The 24,510-nt window shown below is 43.4% G+C and overlaps 2 protein-coding genes across 2 annotated transcripts in view; both read left to right on the forward strand.

Moving 5' to 3' along the window:
* LOC135217278 (small ribosomal subunit protein eS27) overlaps window positions 1-24,510 on the forward strand; it is a 205,202-nt gene that overhangs the window by 121,129 nt on the left and 59,563 nt on the right. The gene's annotated exons all lie outside the window — the stretch shown is intronic.
* LOC135217221 (uncharacterized) overlaps window positions 1-24,510 on the forward strand; it is a 75,298-nt gene that overhangs the window by 19,379 nt on the left and 31,409 nt on the right. The window contains exon 3 of the mRNA XM_064252951.1: window positions 14,941-15,080. Coding sequence (XP_064109021.1) covers window positions 14,941-15,080 — 140 coding nt within the window. The remainder of the gene's footprint in view (window positions 1-14,940; window positions 15,081-24,510) is intronic.

Genomic DNA, 24,510 nt, shown 5'->3' on the forward strand with positions numbered 1-24,510 from the left:
GTAATCCAGAACCAACTTTGGCTCTAGGACTGTAGGAGGGACTCTGTAACCAAGATTTGTCCATTTTGTTCTTAAACATAAGTCCAGGTTTTGGTCTTTTCCCTGTATCATGCAACACAGAGTTTAACTAGTGTCATTACACTTTCATGCAACATAGAATGGTTAACACTACACCTGGTAAAACTTTTTTATGTCAGGGCAGCGGAAAGACATCAGGATGCTTAGCAGGTTTATTCCCGGTCAGAAACAAAGCTTTCTTACCTGGTAGTCGAAAATTCAAATTCCTGGCGGCGATAGCAGCGCTGCCATTGTTTGTGTAAGTGATACAGATCCCGCCTACTTTCGGGAATACCTGGTACTGCTGAGCTAGACTCTTCAATTCGTTTTCTGCCAGCCACATGGTAACACCGGTGGTTTGTTGTTGCAGTCGACTTTTGTCGCCATTGTGGATTTTTCCTTTTTGTGATGTACAATTTCTTGGTTGGTGTTTTGCTTCATCAGTTAGCTGCCTAGTTATTAACAAGTTATTACAAAGATGTCTGATGCTAGTTCTTCTTCAGTTAGGTTTTGCAGGCTGCAAAACTAGATTAGGTAAACTATGTTACGATCCGCACTCCAAATGTGTTGAATCTAGGGGTCAGTGCTGTAGCAAGGAATTAACTTGTGATGAGTGCCGTAGTTTAGATGAACAAGGTTGGAAGACTTTTCAAGCTCATTTGGATAAGATGGACAAAGATAGGAAAAGGAAAGCAGCTCTTAGAGCGGGTAGTAAAACTAGAGTAGAGATAACTCCCGTGCCTTTAGAGGCAAACAAACCGTCACTATCTTCTCCACTTTTATCGAATATTTCACCTATTGATAGTCCCCCAACTTCAGTAGCAATTACTCCAGACCAGGTATCCCATGTTTCCGATCCCATCACCATTTCCTTGTTAGAGTCCAAGATGGACAAGAAATTTAAGTTCTTGGCAAAATCCGTTATGGATTTGGGTATGTCGTTTCGTGCGTTCGTAGAGAAGTCGAGTGAAAAGTTAGGCCAAGTGTCAGTGTTGTGTCCGAGGAGGCAGCTGTCCGTTCCCCCTGTTCTCCTAGACGAAGGTATCTGTCCCACTCCCCAGTTCCCGGGAGAAGACATACCGGAGGTCAAAGGGAGACTGGGGGAGTTTGCCCACGGTCAGTCGCCGACTCCGTCGATGTAGTCGACTCGCAGGTGTCCAGGAAACGCCGCTGGAAAGGCGTAGATATCAGTGACGCGCAGTTGTCGTCCAACTCGGAAGTGCAGTCACCTGTGTCGAGGCGAAAAGTGTGGAGTGATTTAGTGTCGCATCCTTTGAAGAGACATGCCCAGCGTGCGAGAGGGATGTCGCCGCCTGTTAAGAAATCCAAGGAACACTGGAGTCCACAACCTTCCTGCAGTTTCGCTCCGAACCAGTTTTTCCAGGAAGATCGTCGGTCCTCTTCGGATAGCGTAACTTTGGACGGAATCAGACGCTCACATGCTTCACAGCACTTGAGAGCTTGCGAGACTGACTCGCCTCGTTGTGTATCAATAAGAGTTTCGACTCGTTTGCCTCATTTGTCTCAAGCTGTTTCGACTCGTTCGCCTCATTCGCCTCGAGCTGCTTCGACTCGTGTGCCTCTTACGTCTCGTGTTGTTTCGACTCCCAGTCGTTCGTTTTCGAAGAAGAGCCGTACGACAGCCACGACTTCGTCTTCGCCTAAGGATGATTCGAAGGCCAAACCCTTGCTAGAGGATTCTACTTTGGGCCCCTTTAAACATCAACTTCAAGAATTGATGGTCTTTTTGAAGAAGACAACGAGCCAGACAGAAGAGGAAGACGGGGTATCGGCCGTCTTGTCGAAAGAGGAAACTCAAGACCAGGATTCGAAGCCCTCTTCTGCTTATTCTAGTCTGTTAAGGTTTCGCCTTCTTCACCTCCGTCGATGTTTGTGAAGGATAGGAGATCAGCGCCTTCGGGGTTACCGAAACCAGTTCTTTCTCAGTCCTCGAAGAAAGCACTGAAGGAAGTAGAAGAGTGGCTTGCTAAGAAGAGGGAGTCAGGCAAGGCTTCGTTCGCCTTCCCTCCGTCAAAGCTGCAGAATAAAACCTACGGGTTTTATGCGACAGGAGAAGTTCCTTCTTTGGGAGTTTCTGCCTCCTCCCAAGGAGACTTATCCGGCCTTGTGGACTCTCACAGAAAAGCAGCGTTCTCGGCTGCGAAAGTGTTGTTCTCTTCACCCGAGTTAGATCACCTGGTGAAGAACTTATACAAGGTGATCGAAGTCTTCAGTTTTCTGGATTGGACTATTGCAGCGTTAGCCAGGAAAATTGAAGATTGCCAGTCTCTGGATGAGGATTTTTCTGCTAAGTGGCTCAATGTGACAGCGGACGGTTCAGGGGAATTGGCTGCCATATTCACTATGGGAGTACAGTGGTACCTCGAGATAAGAAATTAATCCGTTCCGAGGCGGCCTTCGTATCATGAGTTTTTTGTATCTTGAATCACATTTTACATGTAAAATGCCTAATCCGTTCCAAGCCCTACAAAAACACCCCAGTAAATTATATTTCCAGGCCTATAACATATGTTCTAGGGTTACGATGCCGATCCGACTGAAGAAATATGACTCCAAAAAGGCAAAATACTGTACATACATGAGTAATATTCAACTGCATGTAATGTTCAACCCCATTTTTACTGTATATATTAGGACTTTAGCATATGTCCCTTAGCAATAAGCCTAGCCTATGTTAGCAGTTGCTACTGTAGCCTAGTCTATGATTCTGACATCTAAACCTGAGAAGCTAAAAAGCTTGGAATATGCCAATAAAATGTATAATAATCAGTATGTACTCATTTCAAATAATTATTAATTAATCAGTAACTATAATACACAAACAAACAAAACAAAAACCTTCCAGTCGTTTGTTTACATTCAGCTCTTACGAGTACTGAATGATCGCCAAGCAATCACTTTTCCTAGCACACAGTAAGCCATAAATTTTCATTAGTATCTCTCTTCAACTAATGAAACTACCAAACAGTATAATACCATTCATTTCTATTCTTTATTCTATCTTTACCTAATGGAGATACCGAGTTACTGACAGCTATAATGAAACATATACGTAACGTAATATTAAAACAGAAGAAGAATTTTAGAAAACACATATTTGTTGGCTTCGATGATAGCAGTCTGATTTATTTTATATTTTTGTACATGAACTTCCCTGACAGATATATACTTAGCTATAGTCTCCGACGTTCCCGACAGAATTTCAAATCTCGCGGCACACGCGACAGGTAGGTCAGGTGGTCTACCTTACGCCAGCTGGGGTGGCGGATGTACGAACCACTCCCGTAAGCTTGTCAGATTTTTCTCTGTCGCGGGAACGATAACAACTGTTGTCGGTTCCTCTCGATAGTTTTTCGATTCTCGCTTGCCTGGAGTTAATTTGGACTTCTTTTGGTGACGTATTCGCTTTGTTTGGCTTGGCATACGCTGATTGTGGACCGGTTTGATTTTGAGTTTGATTTTCTTTAACGATGTCTGACCTAGATTCGGTAGTTAAAACTTCGGTTTTGTTTAGGGTTTGCGTGAATGAAGGATGTAAGGTGAGGTTGCCGAAAGCTTCGGTAGACCCCCACACGGTTTGCATGAAATGCAGGGGGAATGAATGTTCTTTTGCTAACCCTTGTAGTGAATGTAAGGGATGAATGAAGAAGAATATAAGGCTCTCTCTTCTTATGTTAGGAAGTTGGAACGTGATAGAGTGCGTAAGGCTTCCTCTAGAAGTTCTAGTAGATCTAGAATGAGTGAGTTGGATGTGGATCCTAATACTAACGTAGAATTAGAACCTTCTTCCCAAGTTGCAGCCCCTCGGCCTCCCCGCACCGAAGCCGAAGATTCGCCTTCGGAGGCGGCAGCTCTGAGAGCCACGATTCGTTCTATGGATCAGAAGATTCGTCAGTTGGAAGGTAAGGAGAGTGTTAGTGATCAGTGCAGTGTCCCCAGTGTTGTGGAGGGTGCGTCTGACCGGCTCCTTAGTGCCTCTAGGCCTAGACCTCTTCCAGACTCCCAGTTCCAGTGGAGTAGGAAAGTCGAAAGCCGCAAGAGGGCTAGGGAGAACCCCCACCGGTCAGGCGTCCCCTGCGGCAGGTCCTGAAGTACGCTCCCAGGCTGCCTCGGATCGCTACAAGAAGGAGCTACTACGCCAATGCTTCTCCTCTTCGTCGTCTCCCTCTCCGAAGAGAGGTTGGAACTCTCCCGGATGCGTCGCGCCCGTTGAAGAGGGCTTGGAGGGCTCCCTGCAGTCCTTTGCTTCTAGTCCGGAGGTTTTTCCGGAAGAATCGTCGGTGGAGGCGAAGAAACCCAAGAAATCCTGTGATCGTTCTTCTTCTCGCGCGCGCTCGGCGCCTCGCGCTGCTTCCGAGGAAGAACATAAGATTCGCCTACCGAGTACTCGCGGGACTTCAAGCTCAGATCACGGCGCTAGCAGACTCTCTAGCAGTTAGATCACGTAGGAAGAAGGACGTTTCTCTTCCGATCAAGAGATCTAGGCGCCGCTCTTCAGAGGATCGTTCTCCTCGTTTTAGGCGTTCTCCTTCATATGGGGAGGTTTCGTATGAAGGTAGGGGCTCGCAGTGAGCGCGCTCGCCTGGCTCTCTTTTCGACTTCAAGGCGCCAAACATCGGTAGGACGCTCTATGGAGAAAGAAGTTTTTTCTCCAGATTGGATTCCCGCTTCCGGTAAGCGCACTGCACCTGCTCATCACGCTATTTCTTCAACTCCCTCGCGTGAGACTTCTCCTCAGCAAGGCCTCCCCCCAAGATTCTCAGAAGGCGGCCCCTTATGCAAGTAGGGACGTTCTTCTTCGTCCAGATGTCACTCTCCTCGAGTGTCGGATCGTGGACTTCTCTCCTGACAGGCATCAAGAGTCTGGTAGGAGTCGTGTGCATGATAGACGGCCTGCTGTTAGCCGCTCCCGCAAGGTAGGCGCCAAGAGCCTACTGCACATCGATCTCCTAGTAGGCGCTCGTCTCTTTTAAGGCGTCATACTCCTGATTATTCTCCTCGGGGCAGACAACAAGAGTCTTTCAAGCGCCCTTCTCCGTGTAGGCGCTCTCCCGCTTCTAGGCGCACTTCTCCTGACACCGTTTGTTCTCTTGGTAGACAACAGGAATCTCGGAAGCGCCCTTCTCCAAGTAGGCGCTCGTTAGCTTTGAAGCGCCCTTCTCCTGAATGTTTACCCTTTCTTTGTTAGACATCAAGAGTCTCGCAAGCAGGCCTCTCCTAGTAGGCGCATTCTTTCGCCTTCCAGTCGAACTTCCGTTGATCGTACGCAACTGGACAGGTATGGAGAGCCGCGCAAGCGCTCTGCTTCTCGATAGGCGCTCTTCTCCTGGCAGCCGCTCGCCTCGGGATAGGCGCAAAGAGTATATAGGCGCTCCGCCTCCTCGTAAGCGCCCTGTGGATATTTCCAAGGATTCTCGGAGTAGGAGCCCTACCTCTCCTTCGGCTGAGATTCCGTCTACCTCGAAGAGGGAGTCTCATCGTAGACATCCCAGATATCTCTTCATTCTCCATGGGGATGTAAACTCTTCTAAGAGAGGGCGTTCCTCCAACCTCTCGCTCAACTCCTACTAGGATCCCTTCGTCACCTAAGGATCTTCCGCGCCTCGCCTCGACAAGACGTCCTAGAAGGTTCGGATGAGGAACCGAACACTTCTGCTGCTGTGTCTTCTTACAAGAAGCTTACAGAGCTACTTTTGCAAGTTTTTGGGGATTCCCTTTCTCCTACGGCTCCTCCTCTCCTCACTCACTTTTTCAACGGCGAAGACAGCGAAGAGTTCTCTTGTGAGGATGAAAAGAAGCCAACTCTTTCTATGAAGAAGGCACTGAGGAATTTTGGTTCCTGGATGGCTTCCAAAGAAGAAGCGGGGAAAACGATGTTCGCTTTCCTCCTTCGAAGTTATCAGGATGCGCGGTCTTTTGGTACGAAACAGGAGAGTCCTTAGGATTGGGGTCTACCGTCTTCGGCTGATTCGGATTTTTCGGCGCTGGTAGATTCGACAAGGAGAACTGCCCTTAACTCTGCTACAAGACGACTTGGGCAATGAATGAAAATTGGATCACATGCTCAAAGGCATGTTTAGACTTGCTAGGGAAAAAAAAGTATTTCAACTTTCTCTTGATTGGTCGTTGGGAGTCCTAGCCAAAGGAAAATTGAAGTGCCAGAGTCAATTTCGCCAGAAGATCTTATTGTGCGTTTGTCTTGTATGGACAAGTCAGTAAGAGACGGAGCGAGTGAAATCGCCTCCCTGTATGGGGCCGGGATCGTGAAGAAGAGGTCGGTTTATTGTTCCTTCTTAACGAAGTCTGTCTCCCATGCCCAGAGGTCTTCTTTGCTGTTTTTGCTCCTCTGTCTGCTCAGTTGTTCCCCTAAACATCGAAGCAGGACATTTCAAGATCACTGTCGGCCAAAGCCACCCAGGACCTTTTGGCACAGTCGGCAAGAAAACCTCGCCCTTCCTTCCCTACCAAGGCTAAGAAGGAAAAGCAAGTGTTCGAGAACCCTTTCGAGGGGCGTCTTCATCAAGAACCTCTACGTTTAGAGGTCGTAGACCTTCAAGAAGGGGTAAGACTTTCGCCAAGTCTGTTAAAGCCCCCAAATAACTTGCAAGTCCTTCAAACAACGGTGGCGCCAGACTCTTAGAGTTTGCAGAAGTCTGGGCCCAAAAAAGGGCGGATCCTTGGACCCTTTCTATTTTGAGGAGAGGTTACCTCATCCCTTTCGTCGAAAGACCTCCCTTGACGACCATCCCAATGGGAACTGACGGCCAGGTACAGAGAACCCCATCATGAATCAAGCTCTCCATCTAGCAGTAGATCAGATGCTGGAGAAGGGGCTATCGAACTAGTGACAGACCATCATTCATCGGGCTTCTACAACCGCCTTTTCCTAGTTCCGAAGTCCTCAGGGGGATGGAGACCGGTGTTGGATGTAAAGCACCCTGAACTTCTTCGTAGAAAGAAGGAAGTTTCACGATGGAAACACCTTCATCAGTGCTGGCAGCACTTCGTCCAGGGGGGGGGGACTGGATGGTTTCCTTGGATTTACAGGACGCTTACTTCCACGTACCGATCCATCCTTCCTCGAGGAAGTTTCTCTCAGATTCATGATGGGGGGGGAAAATTTTTCAGTTCAGGGCTCTGTGTTTTCGGCCTCTCGACGGCCCTCAAGTGTTCACAGGGATTTTGAGGAATGTGGCTCAATTGCTTCATTTGAAAGGGGTGAGGATCATCCATGTACCTCGACGATTGGCTAATAAGGGCCAATTCAGAAGATCGTTGTTTGAAGGACTTACAAGTAACTTTAGAATTGACGAAGGCTTTGGGACTTCTCGTCAATTTCAAGAAGTCGTCACTAATTCCCGAGCAAGAGTGTGTGTATCTCGGGATACAGATGAACTCTCTGAGTTTTCGGGCTTTTCCCTCACAGGAAAGGATAGCCCGAGGATTCGAGAGAGTAACAACCTTCTTAGGGAAAGAAGTATGCACAGTGAGGGAGTGGATGAGTCTGCTGGGGACGCTCTCCTCGCTGGAGCAATTCGTTTACCCCTAGGAAGGTTGCACCTGAGACCGCTCCAATTCTTTCTTCATCGGAATTGGATGTCGTCGTTCTCAGGATTTGACGTTCCTCCCTGTCGTTATCCCAGGACATCAAGAAACATCTCTTATGGTGGACAGATCCCAACCTCTTTGCGAAGGGACTGTCTCTTCAATCACAGACCCCCAACCTGGTGTTGTTCTCCGATGCGTCGGACACGGGGTGGGGTGCAACTCTGGGAACCAGCGAAGTGTCAGGTACCTGGGTGGGGGACCAGGTAGCCTGGCACATCAACAGAAAGGAGTTGATGGCTGTGTGGTTGGCTCTGAAGGCTTTCGAGCCCAAAGTCAGAAGATCGGTAGTGCAGGTCAACGCGGACACACTACAGCTCTGGCATATATCAGGAAACAGGGGGGGACGCATTTCCTTCTCCCTGTACGAGACAGCAAGAGACCTTCTTCTGTGGGCAGAGAAAGAGGAAATCAAGCTTCTCACCAGGTTCGTGCAGGGAGAAAAGGAATGTAAGAGCAGATCTCCTCAGCAGGAAAGATCAGGTCCTTCCCACAGAGTGGACCCTTCATCTGGATGTATGCCAGAGCCTGTGGAAGTTATGGGGCAGGCCACACATAGACCTCTTTGCCACGTCAAAGAACAAGAGGCTGGATCCTTACTGCTCTCCGATATCGGATCCAGAGGCATTAGCAACTAGAGCTCTTCTTCTAGACTGGAACGGACTCGACGTCTACGCGTTTCCCCCCCTTCAAGATCCTGGGGCTAACCATCAAGAATAAGTTCGTAGAGTCCGATTCAACGAGAATGACCTTAATCGCTCCCTTTTGGCCGGCCCAAGAATGGTTCACAGAGGTACTGGAATGGTTGGTGGACCTTCCAAGATCGCTCCCGCTAAGGAGCGATCTACTCAGACAACCCCACTTCGACAGGTACCACAAAAATTCTCCTCGCTCTCAGTCTGACTGGCTTCAGACTGTCCAAAGTTTGGTCAGAGCGAAAGGCTTTCAGCAACAGATGCTAAAGCAATCGCAAGAGCGAGGAGACCTTCCACTTGCGTGTATACAGTCAAAGTGGGATGTCTTCAGATGTTGGTGCAAGAGGAAGAACATTTCCTCTTCCAGTACCTCTGTGACCCAAATTGCGGATTTCCTTATTTTTCCTCAAAGAAGAATGTCATCTGGATGTGTCAACTATTAAGGGATACCGCAGTATGTTGGCGGCGGTATTTCGGCATAGAGGCTTAAAGATATCCGATGATAAGGACTTGCATGATCTTATTAGATCATTTGAAAACCATTAAGCGTCCTCATGTGGTACCAAACTGGAATCTAGACGTAGTTCTACAATTCCTTGGATCGTCTAGATTCGAACCTCCTAGCTTAGCCTCTTTCAAGGATCTGACGAAGAAGGCTATCTTCCTTTGGGCCCTTGCTACAGCTAAGAGAGTGAGTGAGCTCCAAGCTATTGAGGGCAATGTAGGTTTAAGGAAGATTCTATGGTGTGTTCGTTTCTTCCAAATTTCCTTGCCAAAGAATGAAAACCCATCACGGCCTTGGCCCAGGAGCTTTGAAGTTCGTAGTTTATCTTTTCTAGTAGGGGAAGAGCCTGAAAAGAACTCTTTGCCCTATGAGAATTATGAAGTATTTCCTTAAGAGGAAGGAACAACTTAAGGCTAATCAAGATGTGCTTTGGTGCTCTGTAAAGGACCCCACTCGGCCCATGTCGAAGAATGCTCTTTCCTTTTTTCTGAGAAGCCTTAGTACAGAGGCACATGTTGCTTGTAAGGAAGAACATTTTAAACTACTGAAAGTGAAAAGCTCACGAGTGAGAGCCATCGCAACTTCGCTCTTGCATTCAGAAAAAAATATGTCTGTGCGGAACTTGATGGAGGCGACTTTTTGGAGATGCCAATCGGTTTTCGCAAACCACACCTACCTACGTGATGTAAAAATCACATATGATAAATGCTTCGCCTTGGGTCCTTTCGTATCGGCGGATTCGGTGCTGGCAGGGAGCTGAAACTTATCCTGTGTAAAAAAATTTTTTATATGTTACCCTATATTTTATATTGTTGTTTTTTTGGTTGTCTGAAAGAGGTTGCAGGAGGCACCTCTTTTTGTCGTAATATTAACCCTTTGTTATATTTGGTAGGTGGTCTGGTGGGTTTTGGCTCCTTGCAGAGGTAGTGGTAAGGATCTGTAGGTAAGCGGACAAGATCCCTCTAACAGCATCCGACTTGGATTCTACCACAATAGGGGATCACATATCCCAGTGGTAGATCCGAGAGTCTTTCAGCATCAGGTCACGTCCTAGCTGTAGCTCTCCAGGCAATGCAGACTCAGAGATAGTATCTATGAAGTCTCATCCTGAAAAGGTGAGAACCAAGGTTTTTATATCCTACAACATTAGTTGTTTCCCCAGTCTTACCTGTATTATTGAGCTGTCTCTTACCTCCACCAAGGGTGCCAATCAGCTAAGTATATATCTGTCAGGGAAGTTCATGTACAAAAAAAAAAAAATGAAAAATATTTTGTTAACAACTACAATTTAAAAAGTTTTTGTTTACATACTTACCTGGCAAGATATATACGATTAAATGGCCCACCCCCAGCCTCCCCTCTGGAGAAACAGGTGGAAGAGAAAATATGACAAGCTACGGAGTGGTTACGTACATCCGCCAAACCCAGGCGGCGGGTAAGGTAGACCACCTGACCTACCTGTCGCGTGTGCGCGGAAGATTTGAAATTCTGTCGGGAACGTCGGAGACTATAGCTAAGTATATATCTGCCAGGTAAGTATGTACAAAACTTTATTGTAGTTTAACAATATCATTTTATGATATCTAATTCACAATTTTTTTTATTAAATGTATTGCATGTACTCATTTCAAATAATTATTAAGTAACCATTAACTATAATAAACAATCAAACAAAAACAAAAAAAGCTTCCAAACTTCTGTTTACATCCAGCACTTACAAGTACCGAACGATCGCCTAGCAATCACTTCTCCTAGCACACAGTAAGCCATAAATTTTCATTCTCTCTCTTCAACTACTGAAACTACCAAACAGCATAATAACCATTCATTTCTATTCTTTATTCTATCTTTACCTAATGATTTTTTTTTTTTTTTTTATTAAATGTATTGCATGAATAAGTTTTTCAATTTACACCATCCTTTTACCAATAGAATACATAGAGCTCAAGGGGTAGATGCTGACCAATAGGAGAGCACGATCTTATGGGGTGACTAGCATCAGGAACCAATGAGAGAGCGGGAGGATGGTGGCATGTTTACTCAGTTGGCGGAGCGCGAGTTTTAAAATGGTTCTAGGTGGTCTGGGCGAATCTCGGGACTTTACAGCAACAACCTTTTGTAACTTGAACTATTTTCGTATGTTGAGCCAAAAAATCTTCGTATTTGCTTTCGTATCTCGAGTTTTTCGTAAGTTGAGCCTTTCGTATGTCGAGGTACCACTGTACTAAAGAAGAGAGAACGGTGGTGCTCCTTCACATCTCGACGAGTAACCACGAACCAAAAATCGGCTATGTTATTGTCCCCCCTGAGTAAATCTCACCTGTTTCCAGAAGAAACCATCAAGCATGTGCTGTCGGACCTCGAGAAAAAGTCCACCAATGATTTTTTTTTTTTAGTTAGCGAGAAGACCTAAGGAACCTCCAGCGACAGGAGCCAAAGCTTCTCCTCTACAAAGCATCCCTTTCGAGGAGGTAAGTCGAAGTGGCAGCAGAGACCAAGAACTGATCTACGAACCACCTCTAAGTCTACCAAGAAACCTTCCTTTAAGACAGGTAAATGATCGGAAGGTCCTTCACACACCCGTGGGGGCAAGACTCCACGACTACTGGGAAGAATGGAGTTGAAGAGGAACAGAACAGTAGGTAATACAGGTGCTTCGAGAGGGATATGTGATCCCTTTTATGCAGGATCCACCACTGTCCATTACACCTGTCTGTTTGACAGCATACTCGACAGGATCAACAAGAGCTTTGGCTTTAACCAAAGAAGTAGAAGAGCTCATCAACAAAGAGGCCATAGAGGAGGTAACAGACACGAACTCCCCAGGGTTTTACAACAGGCTCTTTGTAGTCCCCAAGGCATCAGGGGGATGGAGACCTGTTTTGGATGTAAGCGCTCTGAACCTCTTCGTCCGGAAGACGAAATTCCGAATGGAAACCAGTCGATCGGTAATGTCAGCCGTCCAACCAGGCGACTGGATGGTATCTCTCGACATGAAGAATGCACACTTCCATGTCCCTATCCATCAGAACTCCAGAAAGTTCCTGAGATTCGTCTTCAAGAAGAGAGTCTTCCAGTTCAGAGCCCTCTGCTTCGGTCTGTCAACCGCCCCTCAAGTATTTACTTGGATTCTCGCTCCTCTGGGAAAGTGGCTGCATTTGATGGGGATCAACACAGCTTTTTACTTAGACGACTGGCTCCTGAGAGCCAGATCCAGTCAGTCAGTGTGTGAAGGACTTGGAGAAGACGCTTACTTTGACACAACAATTGGGTATCATAATAAACATAGAGAAGTCCCAATTGATTCCAACTCAGAGGATTCTCTATTTAGGGATGATACTAGGCTCTCTAGCTTTTCGGGTTTTTCTCTCCCCGAAGAGGATAGAGTCCTGCCTGTCGACCGTCCAGCAATTTCTGGTTCGCCCGTCCTGCTCAGTGCTCGAATGGATGAGCCTACTTGGGACCCTGGCTTCAGTGGAGAGTTTTGTCAGGTTAGGACGCCTACACATTAGGCAGCTTCAGTTCTTCCTGAAAGCAAATTGGTCTCGGAAGACACAGTCAGACTCACTAGTTTTCCCCCTGACGGAAGAGATAAAGGTGGATCTTCATTGGTGGCATTCAAGGGAAAGATTACAAGAAGGAATTTCCCTAGTCGTGTCGAACCCCGACCTGCAGTTCTCAGAAGCCTCAGACAGTGGATGGGAGCCCTCCTAGGAGACAAGAGAGTATCAGGTCTGTGGACAGGACGAGAAAAGACCTTGCACATCAGTTGGAAGGAATTGAAGGCCATCCTCTTAGGGCTACAAGCGTTCGACCATTTAGTCACCAGAAGAAACATAGCGGTCTACTCGGACAACACCACAGCGTTGTCATATGTACGGAAGCAGGGAGGGACCCACTCGTTCTCTCTCAACAAGATAGCCGAAGATCTCCTCACCTGGATGAATGAGAAGAGGATCAACCTTTTTTCAAGATTCGTGCAAGGGAGAATGAATGTGCTTGCAGACAAACTGAGTCGGGTAAATCAGGTGTTACCGACAGAATGGACTCTGAACGAGAGAGTGTGTCAGGACCTCTGGAAGCTTTGGGGAAGACCATCAATAGACCTGTTCGCCACATCGAGGAACAATCGCCTTCCCATTTTTTGTTCTCCGATTCCAGAACCACTAGCGTGGAGAACAGATGTAATGCTAGATTAGACAGGACTGGACGTTTACGCTTTTCCTCCCTTCAGGATGATAAGAGAAGTCTTAAACAAGCTTCAATCGCACCAGAATGACAATGACCCTAGTAGCGCCATTCTGGCCCAGGAAAGAGTGGTTCCCGGACCTTCTCAATCTGCTGGTGGATTTTAACAGTCTACTTCCACAAAATCCATTGCTTCTCAGACAACCCCGTTTCAACCGATATCACGAAGGGTTGTCCGCTCTGGCCCTGACAGGATTCAGACTGTCTGGAAACTGGTCAGAGCAAAAGGGTTTTTGCGAAGGGCGTCAGATGCTATTGCTAGCTGCAGAAGAAGCTCTTCTGCCAAGCTCTACCAGTCCAAGTGGAAAGTCTTTAGGTCATGGTGCAGACGACATAGCATCTCTTTTTCTGAGACATCTATAACAGAAATTGTGGAATTTTTGTTATTTCTGAGGGACACCAAGAAGTTGGCCACTTCAACTATTAAAGGATATAGGGCCATGCTTTCATCAGTTTTCAAGCATAGAGGCCTCGATATTTCGTCAAATCAGGACATCAGTGACCTGATCAGATCCTTTAGTTCCTCCAAGATTTTCAAGCCTGAAGAAGTGGAATGGAATTTGGATGTAGTTTTAAGGTGGCTCAATGGCCCCCAATTCAAACCGTTCAATTCTGCAACCTTGAGGGACGTATCTAGGAAGACACTATTCCTAGTCACCTTAGCCTCAGCGGGAAGAGTAAGCGAGTTGCAGGCGATGAGTAAGGAAGTGGGTTTTGCCCAGGGCAATGTAGTTTGTTCTTATGTAACAGACTTCCTTGCTAAAAATGAGGATCCTTTGAATCCTTGGCCCCGTTCTTTCAAGATAAAGAATCTAACGGACTTAGTTGGGTCGGAAGATGAACGTACATTGTGTCCGGTCAGAGCCATCAGACACTACCTGACTAGGACAGAAACTGTGAGAGGAGAGTCGAGCTGACTCTGGTGCTCGGTGAAAGACCCGTCTCGGCCTCTTTCAAAGAATGCCATGTCCTTTTTCCTGAGGAGTTAGATCCGAGAACCGCATGCCCAAACTCAGGAACATGCTCTTAGGGTGCTGAAAGTGAAGACGCATGAGATTCATGCAGTAGCAACATCTTTGGCTTTCAGAGAGAATGTCTCTATCCTCCATTATGCAAACAACATTCTGGAGGTCGAAATCGGTGTTTGCATCGCACTATTTGAAGGAGGTAGAAACTATTTACGAAAACTGGTTTAGATTGGGACCGTTGTCAGTAGCGGGAATGGTGTTGGGAGAGGAAGCATAGGGGGACCCGGTTTTTTCCCTCTATCATCTCCTCGCCTTGAATTTGAGGTTTTTTGAGTTTGTGGGAAGCCTGGGGGTACATGTACCTGAAGTACCCACCAGTTCTTATATCTGGTTAAGGGTATCATATGGTTTTTAGTGTAGGTGATGGTTTTGTGTGGTTTTTATCTGGTCTTTTCACCCAGGGCAAGGGTAAATTATTGTTGTTTTTGTCAATCATCAGTGCACTTCCATGATTGCAAAAATCCCACTATTAGTAGGGACGACCCTGGCCTTTACTGCCACGTCTCCTACATGTGATGAGAGCGCCGACCAGAGGCAGTATCTACCTGTAGCTGCTCTCTCACAAGGTAAGGTACTGCAGACATTATATATAATGTGAGCACATGACTGTTGTTTTTGTTCATAAAGCTGTCCATATACCCACCTTCCGGGGAATGTGGAGTCAGCTAATGTAATTGTTTGGTAAGTCACTTATGTGAAAATTATATTTTAATGATAAAATAAGGTTTCACATATACTTACCATACAATTACATAATCAGAGCCCTCCCTCCTCCCCACAGATGGACGTTGCAGCTCAACGAATTGAAGAGTCTAGCTCAGCAGTACCAGGTATTCCCGAAAGTGGGCGGGATCTGTATCACCTACACAAACAATGGCAGCGCCGCTACCGCCAGCAGGAATTTGAATTTTCGACTGCCAGGTAAGAAAGCGTACAGCTAACGTAATTGTTTGGTAAGTATATATGAAACCTTATTTTATAATTAAAATATCATTTTGACCATTCATTCTGTGGAAGGACAGTGTTTTAGCAATTGGGGATTCAGAAAGAACAAACTGCCTACAAGGGTCTTTACATCTGTAAGTTTGGCACTTGGTGTGGGATTTAAGGAGCACTCATTTAGACTTGCTAGCATGTAGAATTGTAGATGAATAGGGACATCCGAATGATTACTACTATTTTGTTGGCCCTCAGGCTTGAGCAGTGGATGTTTCCTTAAATTTAGCCTAATTCAGACTCATAGGCCTGACCCTCATATCTACTCTGAATACTATTGAGCAATTTCAAGTTCAAGAATTGTTTAGTGTCTCCAGTAGAGCCCTTATAGCCTCAGGGCAAATGATTTTCAGAATTTCCAATGCTCTCTGTAGATGTCTCATTCTTCTGTTAAGAGGAAATCAACTCTACTACACAATTCCATACACTTCCATTAACTTAGGCATCTCCTTAACTGCTTGGCGATGTTAGAATGTCCCCTCCCAATAATATTTTCAAGTTATCATAGGATCTGTCCTTAATTTAAAACTGCTATGGCCTGGGGTCAGGAGCAGTGGTCTATGTATTACTGAGGGTGCCTTTCTAGAGGAATTTTCAGCACCTGGAACATTGTAGATGTCAATGTTTTCTGTTTAGAGATAATAAGACTTTTCACTGTCTACTTCTAAAGTTATTGTTCCATACATACTTTCCTCTGTATTGCATCAAGTACTCTTAGATCTTGCTGAGTACCAACACTGTAAGGTGTTGAGATTGAAGCCCCTTCATCTCTATATCAGTCTCTCTCTGGAGTTTAGATGTGGGTCTAAACTTTTATCAGAATTTACTGTTAAACCTTTTATTTAGTGCTTGCAGCAGTTAATAAGTAAATTTATTGTCAGCACCTTTCTTTAAGCTGGTGTAAAGGAAATGCTATTTTAGCTTTCAGCCTTAGAGCTGAGGTGATGTCAAGTCCATGCTTTACAGTGCCCTGTAAGAATTCCAATGTAACCCCTTAGTGGGGAAGAAGAGGAAACTTCTCTATGCTGTTGGGCCATTTAAATTTAAAGGTTAAACCTAGAACATTTTTGTCATCCTCTTAGAAACTTCGAACATCTTTGTCAAAGGTAAATGCTGGAAGAGGCAAAGTTAACCTTTGGTTTTGTGGTTTTATGAAACATAGATGTTGTTGTCAAAGGTTAAGCCTGGAAGAGGCAAAAGTCAACCTTTTGTTTTGTGGTTTTAAAAAACCTAGCCATCTTTGCCAATAGTTAAGCTTGAAGGCAAAGTTAACTTTTTGTTTTGTGATTTTGGAAAACCTAGAATGTATTTGTGAAGGTTAAGCCTGGAAGAGGCAAATTTAACCTTTTGTGTTGTGATTTTTAGAAACTTATAGCATCTTTGCCAATGGTTAAACTTGAGGGCAAGGTAACTTTTTGTTTTGTGGTTTTAGAAAACCTAGAATGTACAGTGGAACCTCGAAATACGAAAGTCCCTACTTACGAAAAATCCAAGTTACGAAAGCAAAGATGAAGATTTTTTTCCTTCTGCATACGAAAATAATTCAGGTTACGAAAGGGTGTACTGTAAAGTCCGAGATTCGCCTAGACCGCCAAGAACAATTTTAAAACTTGCACGCCTCTAACTCTGTAGACTCGCCACCATCCTCCCACTCTACCATTGGTTTTTGATGCTAGTCACCGCCGTAACATTCTGCTCTCCTATTGGTCAGCATCTATCCCATCATGCCTCTACGTAAAGGCGTCGTTCGGCCACTTCGTCGCACCAACGTTATCATACGCTTGCAGAATTCGTTCGTACACATATATGTATTTCGTTATTTAACGTAAATTCGTGTTAGTGATTTCACTTTCTACTTGTACGTATACTTTATCGTGTTGTGTGTGAACTTAATTAACTTGACCCTTAAACGCCGAAGGGGTATAATAAAAATCGTCTCCCGTATGCCGAGGCGGTCTCGGAGTGAGTGCCGAAGCGGAAAAAATATTTCTTTCAAAAAATCACAGCGCGCTTAGTTTTCAAGATTAAGAGTTCAATTTTGGCTCCTTTTTTTCTTTTTTTTGTTATTGTCTGAAGTTTAGTATGCAACCATCAGAAAAGAAAAAAAATATCATTATCACATATAAATAATGCGATATATGATAGCGCGAAAACAAAACATATATAATTGTATTCAAATCGCGCTGTGAGCAAAACGGTTAAAGCTAACAAGTTAATTTTTTTCGTTGTATTTTACGCTAAATTGCAATCATTTTGGTATATAACACATTGTAAAACGATCAAAGTAACACAGAGAAAATATTATCACAAAATGATGCATGAATTCGTAACGAGCGGATGTAAAAAAATGTTTTTTTCAAAAATTCACCATAAATCTAAATATTGTTCTAGAGACTTCCAATTTGTTTCAAGATGAAGATAAATGATTGAATATTACTATACTGTAAGAGTTTTAGATTAAATTGCTCAGTTTTCAACCATTTCAGACGAGTTAAAGTTGACCGAATGTCGAATTTTTTTTTTTTTTTTCATATGCATATATTTCAAAAATGAGAAAAGCTACAACCTTCAATTATTTTTTGTTGTATTCTACAAAAAATTGTGCCCATTTTCATATATAAAACTCTATGAAACGCCTAATATGAAATGGAGCAAATATTCCGAGAAAGCGATGTACGCATTTCGGAGATTTGCGGCGGAGAATCCGGGAAGGAAAGTTTTTTTTTTAAATTCACCATAAATCTAAATATTGTGCTAGAGACTTCGAATTTGTTGCAAAATGAAGATAAATGACTGAATATCTACTAGACTGTAAGAGTTTTAGCTTAGAATTGCGTTTTTCGACCATTTCGGTAGAGTCAAAGTTGACCGAATGTGGTTTTTTTCTCTATTTATCGTGATTTATATGCAAATATTTCAAAAATGAGAAAAGCTACAACCTTCAATTATTTATTGTTGTATTCTACATGAAATTGCACACATTTTCATATATAAAACTTTATGTAACGGCTAATTTAAAATGGTGCAAACATTACGACAATCGCACGTATGATAAGAGTTACCGCACGGACGTAAGGAAATTTTTTTTTTTCATAAATTCACCATAAATCGAAATATTGTGCTATAGACTTCCAATTTGTTGCAAAATAAAGGTAAATGGTTGAATATTACTAGAATATAAGAGTTTTAGCTTTCAGTTGCATTTTTCAACCATTTCGGTAGAGTCAAAGTTGACCGAAGGTTGAAATTTTTGCACTTATCATTATTTATATGAAAATATTTCAAAACTGATAAAAGCTACAACCATGGGTTGTTTTTAGTTGTATTGTGCATGAAATTACACATATTTCCACATATAAAACTTTATGTAACGGCTGATTTAAAATGGTGCAAACATTACGACAATCGCATGTATGATTTTTTCGGAAGAGTTACCGCACGAATGTAAGGAAAAAGTTTTTTTCATAAATTCACCATAAATCGAAATATTGTGCTAGAGACTTCCAATTTGTTGCAAAATGAAGGTAAATGATTGAATATTACTAAAATATAAGGGTTTTTCAAAACTGATAAAAGCTACAGTCATGAGTATTTTTTGTTGTGTTCTTCATGAAATTGCGCACATTTTCATATATAATACTCCATGTAACGGCTAATTTAAAATGGTGCAAAAATTATGTCAAAGTGACGAAATAACTTCTGAGATGTGTCACTGATACTTTTTAGTGCGACAAGAAAGAAATTCGCGCTTGCGCGCCTGCGTAATTATTGTAAACAAAACAATGCCTTGATCTGTGAGCTCCCAGCATCCCCCAAGGCGCGTGATTCAAAAGTTTTCGGCTGGTAGGCCTATAAGTATTTTTCCGCCAATTTTTAAAAAAACTTTTCTATGTCGACGTAAAATACGTCCAATTGGCACCCAACAGACAATTTATCTCGACATAAAATACGTCCAATTGGCATTAAAGGGTTAATATAAAATAAACTTATACTTGGATGGAGGTACAAGACATCATAAACCGGCTGGGGGGCCTACCCACCAGTCCAGCTCCTGAAGAAATAACTTCCGGAGAGGGACTCAAGCCCGTGAGAAGCTAGATAATATAAATGTTCGTAATTACATTTATTATTTGGATACAGTGGTACCTCGACATATGAAAGTCCCAGCTTACGAAAAATTCAAGTTAAGAAAGCAAATACGAAGAATTTTTTGCCTCTACATACGAAAATAATTCAGGTTATGAAAGGTTGTTGCTGTAAAGTCCCGAGATTCGCCCGAACCGCCGAGAACAATTTTAAAACTTGCGCCGCCAACTGAGTAGACTCACCACCATCCTCCCACTCTCCCATTGGTTCCTGATGCTAGTCACTGCTATAAGATCCTGCTCTCCTATTGGTCAGCATCTCTCCCATCGTGCTCGCACCAGCGTTATTGTACGCACACGGAATTCTTTCGTTCACATATACGATTTTATTTTTTAACGTAAATTCATGTTAGTGATTTCGTCGTACTACTTTATTGTGTTATGTGAGAACTTAATTAGTGTACTACATAACTTTATTACGTACAGTATAGTCAGGGGTCCCAAGAAAGTTGCTGAAGTTCACAGAAAGAAGAGGATGCTTTCTATGGAGACAAAAATGGAGATTATCAAGAAATATGAAGCTGGCATGCAGTTGAGTGTGATCGCTAAAGAATACGGCTGAAATCCGTCGACGATAGGCACCATCCTTAAGCAGAAGGAAGCCATCAAAGCAGCTACACCTTCCAAGGGCGTCACTATTTTGTCCAACAAGAGGAGCCACTTGCACAATGAGATGGAGAGGCTACTTCTTGTATGGATAAAAGACAAAGAAATTGCTGGCGATACGATTACCGAGACAGCAATCTCCCACAAGGTCAGCCCTATTTTCGGCGATTTGATTGCCCAAGCCGAAGACGATGGAGAAGAAGGGACATCGACGCCAACCCCAGACTTCAAGGCTTTCTCATGGTTGGTTTGAAAAATTCCGTAAATGGACTGGCATCTATTCGGTGGTGCGGCATGGAGAGGCAGCCAGCTCGGACACGAAAGCGGCCGAAGCCTTTATTAAGACGTTCGACGAGATGATGATCAAGGAAGGCTACAGTTCTCAGCAAATCTTCAACTCTGATGAGACTGGCCTTTTTTGGAAAAAAAATGCCTCGCCGTACGCACATCACGCAGGAACAGAAGAAGCTACCTGGGCATAAGCCTATGAAAGACAGGCTTACACTCGCACTATGTTCCAACGGCAGTGGGGATTGCAAGGTGAAGCTCTACTTGTCTATTATTCGGAGACTCCTCAAGCCTTCAAGGCCCACAAAGTGTTAAAGGAGACGCTTCCAGCGATGTGAAGTGCTAATGCCAAAGCCTGGGTATCGAGACTTTTGTCCACTGATTCGATAAATCTGTTTCGGCCTGACATTGAAGAAATTCTTGGAAGAGCTCCCTCTAAAATGTCTGCTGTTGTTGGACAATGCCCCTGCTCACCCTCCTGGCCTCGAGGAAGATATCCTAGCGGAGTATTCTTTCATCAAGGTTCTTTATCTTCCGCCTAACACCACCCCTCTCCTCCAGCCCATGGACCAACAAGTGATATCGAACTTCAAGAAGCTGTATACGAAACATCTTTTCAAGAGATGTTTCTACATCACCGATTCCACAAACCTCACCTTGCGTGAATTTTAGAAGGAGCATTTCGACATCGTGATATGCATCCGACTCATCGATCAAGCTTGGCAGAAGGTTCAGAGGCGAACCTTGAATTCTTTGTGGAGGAAACTCTGGCCTGGTGCCGTATCCGCCCAAGACTTCGAGGAATTCGACGTGGGCGAAGCTGGTGCAGATTCAGAAACAGTTGACGAGCCTGAAACTGTTTCGCAACCAGATCTTGACGAGATCGTTGCACTCGGCAAGTCTAAGGGACTGGTCGTCGACGAGGACGACATCAATGACCTTCTCGAGGAGCACCAAGAGGAGCTTACGATGGATGACCTGAAGGAGTTGGAGGCCATGCAACATAACGTCGTTCAAGAAGAGTTCTCTACCAGGAGGAGGAGGAGGATGACCCTATGACAACGGCAGAAATTAAGGACTTGCCGAGTGCAACGATCTCTTCAAGATCTGGTTGCGAAACAGTTTCAGGATCGTCAACTATTTCTGAATCTGCACCAGCTTCGCCCACGTCGAATCCCTCAAAGTTTTGGGCGGATACGGCACCAGGCCAGAGTTTCCTCCACAAAGAATTCAAGGTTCGCCTCTGAACCTCCTGCCAAGCTTGATCGATGAGTCGGATGCATATCACAACATCGAAATGCTCCTTCCAAAATTCCCGCAAGGTGAGGTTTGTGGTATCGGTGATGTCGAAACATCTCATGAAAAGATGCTTAGTATACAGCTTCTTGAAGTTCGATATCACTTGCTGGTCCATGGGCTGGAGGAGAGGAGTGGTGTTAGGCGGAAGATAAAGAACCTTGATGAAAGAATACTCCGCTAGGATATCTTCCTTGAGGCCAGTAGGGTGAGCAGGGGCATTGTCCAACAACAGCAGACATTTCAGAGAGAGGCGTTTCTCTTCCAAGAATTTCTTCAATGTCGGGCCGAAACAGATTTATCCACTCGGTGAACAAAAGTCTCGTTACCCAGGCTTTGGCATTAGCCATCCACATCACTCATCACTGGAAGCTTCTTCTCCTTGAAGGCTCGAGGAGTCTCCGAATAATAGACAAGTAGGGGCTTCACCTTGCAATCCCCACTGCTGTTGGAACAAAGTGTGAGCTCAAGCCTGTCTTTAATAGGCTTATGCCCGGGTAGCTTCTTCTCTTCCTGCGTGATGTATGTCCGACGAGGCATTTTTTTTCCAAAAAAGGCCAGTCTCATCAGAGTTGAAGACTTTCTGAGAACTGTAGCCTTCCTTGATCATCTCGTTGAACGTCTTAATAAAGGCTTCAGCCGTTTCGTGCCCGAGCTGGCCGCCTCTCCATGCTGCACCACCGAATAGATGCCAGTCCGTTTACAGAATTTTTCAAACCACCCATGAGAAACCTTGAAGTCTGGGGTTGGCGTCGATGTCCTTTCTTCTCCATCGTCTTTGGCTTGGGGAATCAAATCGCCGAAAATAGGGCTGACCTTGTGAGAGATTGCTGTCTCGGTAATCGTATCGCCAGCAATTTGTTTGTCTTTTATCCATACAAGAAGCAGCCTCTCCATCTCATCGCACTAAAAAGTATCAGTGACACATCTCAGAAATTATTTTGTCACTTTGACATGATTTTTGCACCATTTTAAATTAGCCGTTACATGGAGTATTATATATGAAAATGTGCGCAATTTTATTTAGAATACTACAAAAAAATACTCATGATTGTAGCTTTTATCAGTTTTGAAATATTTTCATATAGATAACGATAAGTGCCAAAATTTCAACCTTCAGTCAACTTTGACTCTACCGAAATGGTCGAAAAACGCAATTGTAAGCTAAAACTCTTATATAGTAATATTCAATCATTTACCCTTCATTTGCAAAACAAAAACAAATTGGAAGTCTAGCACAATATTTCGATTTACGGTGAATTTATGAAAAAAACTTTTTCCTTACGTCTGCGCAGTAACTCTTCCGAAAAAATCATACGTGCAATTGTCATAATGTTTGCACCATTTTAAATTAGCTGTTACATAAAGTTTTATATATGAAAATGTGCGCAATTTCATGCACAATACAACTAAAAACAACCCATGGTTGTAGCTTGTATCAGTTTTGAAATATTTTCATATAAATAATTATAAGTGCAAAAATTTCAACCTTCGGTCAACTTTGACTCTACCGAAATGGTCGAAAAACGCAATTGTAAGCTAAAACTCTTATATTCTAGTAATATTCAATCATTTACCTTAATTTTGCAACAAATTGGAAGTCTCTAGCACAATATTTCGATTTATGGTGAATATTTAAAAAAAAAAAAAACATTTTCCTTACATCCGTACGGTAACTCTTCCGAAAAAATCATACGTGCGATTGTCGTAATGTTTGCACCATTTTAAATTAGCCGTTACATAAAGTTTTATATATGAAAATGTGTGCAATTTCATGTAGAATACAACGAAAAATAATTGAAGGTTGTAGCTTTTCTCATTTTTGAAATATTTGCATATAAACACGATAAATAGAAAAAAAACCACATTCGGTCAACTTTGACTCTACCGAAATGGTCGAAAAACGCAATTGTAAGCTGAAACTCTTACAGTCTAGTAATATTCAGTCATTCATCTTTTCATTTTGAAAGAAATTCGAAGTCTCTAGCACAATATCTAGAATTTTTAAAATAAACTTTCCTTCCCTCCGCGCGAGAATTCTCCGCCGCAAATCTCAGAAATGTGTACGTCGCATTCTCGGAATATTTGCTCCGTTTCATATTAGGCGTTTCATAGTTTTATATATGAAAATGTGCGCAATTTCATGCAGAATACAACAAAAAATAATTGAAGGTTGTAGCTTTTCTTGTTTATGAAATATTTGCATATAAAAAAAATATATAAAAAAATTTCGACATTTAGTCAACTTTAACTCGTCCGAAATGATCGAAAACTGCAATTCTAAGCTAAAACTCTTACAGTATAGTAGTAATATTCAATCATTTATCTTCATCTTGAAACAAATTGGAAGTCTCTAGAACAATATTTAGATTTATGGTGAATTTTTGAAAAAAACTTTTTTACATCCACGCGTTACGAATTCATGCATCATTTTGTGGTAATATTTTCTCTGTGTTGCTTTGATCATTTTACAATGTGTTATATACCAAAATGATTGCAATTTGGCGTACAATACAATGAAAAAAATTAACTTGTTAGCTTTTAACCGTTTTGCTCACAGCTCGATTTGAATACAATTATATATGAAATTTTGTTTTCGCTCTATCATATATCGCATTCATTTCTGATGGTTGCAACTAAACTTCAGGCAATGACAAAAAAAGGAGCCAAAAATGAACTCTTAATCTTGAAAACTAAGCGCGCTGTGATTTTTTGAAAAAAATATTTTTTCCGCTTCGGCGCTCATTCCGAGGCCCCCTCGGCATACGGGAGACGATTTTTATTATACCCCTTCGGCGTTTAAGGGTTAAGACTGAAGGTTTGTTCACGTATGAACAAATGACAAATTTTCTAAGACAATTTGTATTTTTCATAGCTACAAACCTGAGGTCTTAACATTTTACTGCCCACCTCTAGCCACCCCTCTGTCTTCTAAGACATCCTGAGTTGGGAATGACTGACGCGGTGGCATAGATGCATGGTCCTTGACCACTCTTCACCCAATATATGCATGCATTGCC

The sequence above is a fragment of the Macrobrachium nipponense genome, chromosome 7 (genome assembly GCF_015104395.2).
Source record: "Macrobrachium nipponense isolate FS-2020 chromosome 7, ASM1510439v2, whole genome shotgun sequence".
In the NCBI taxonomy this organism is placed as follows: Eukaryota; Metazoa; Arthropoda; class Malacostraca; order Decapoda; family Palaemonidae; genus Macrobrachium; species Macrobrachium nipponense.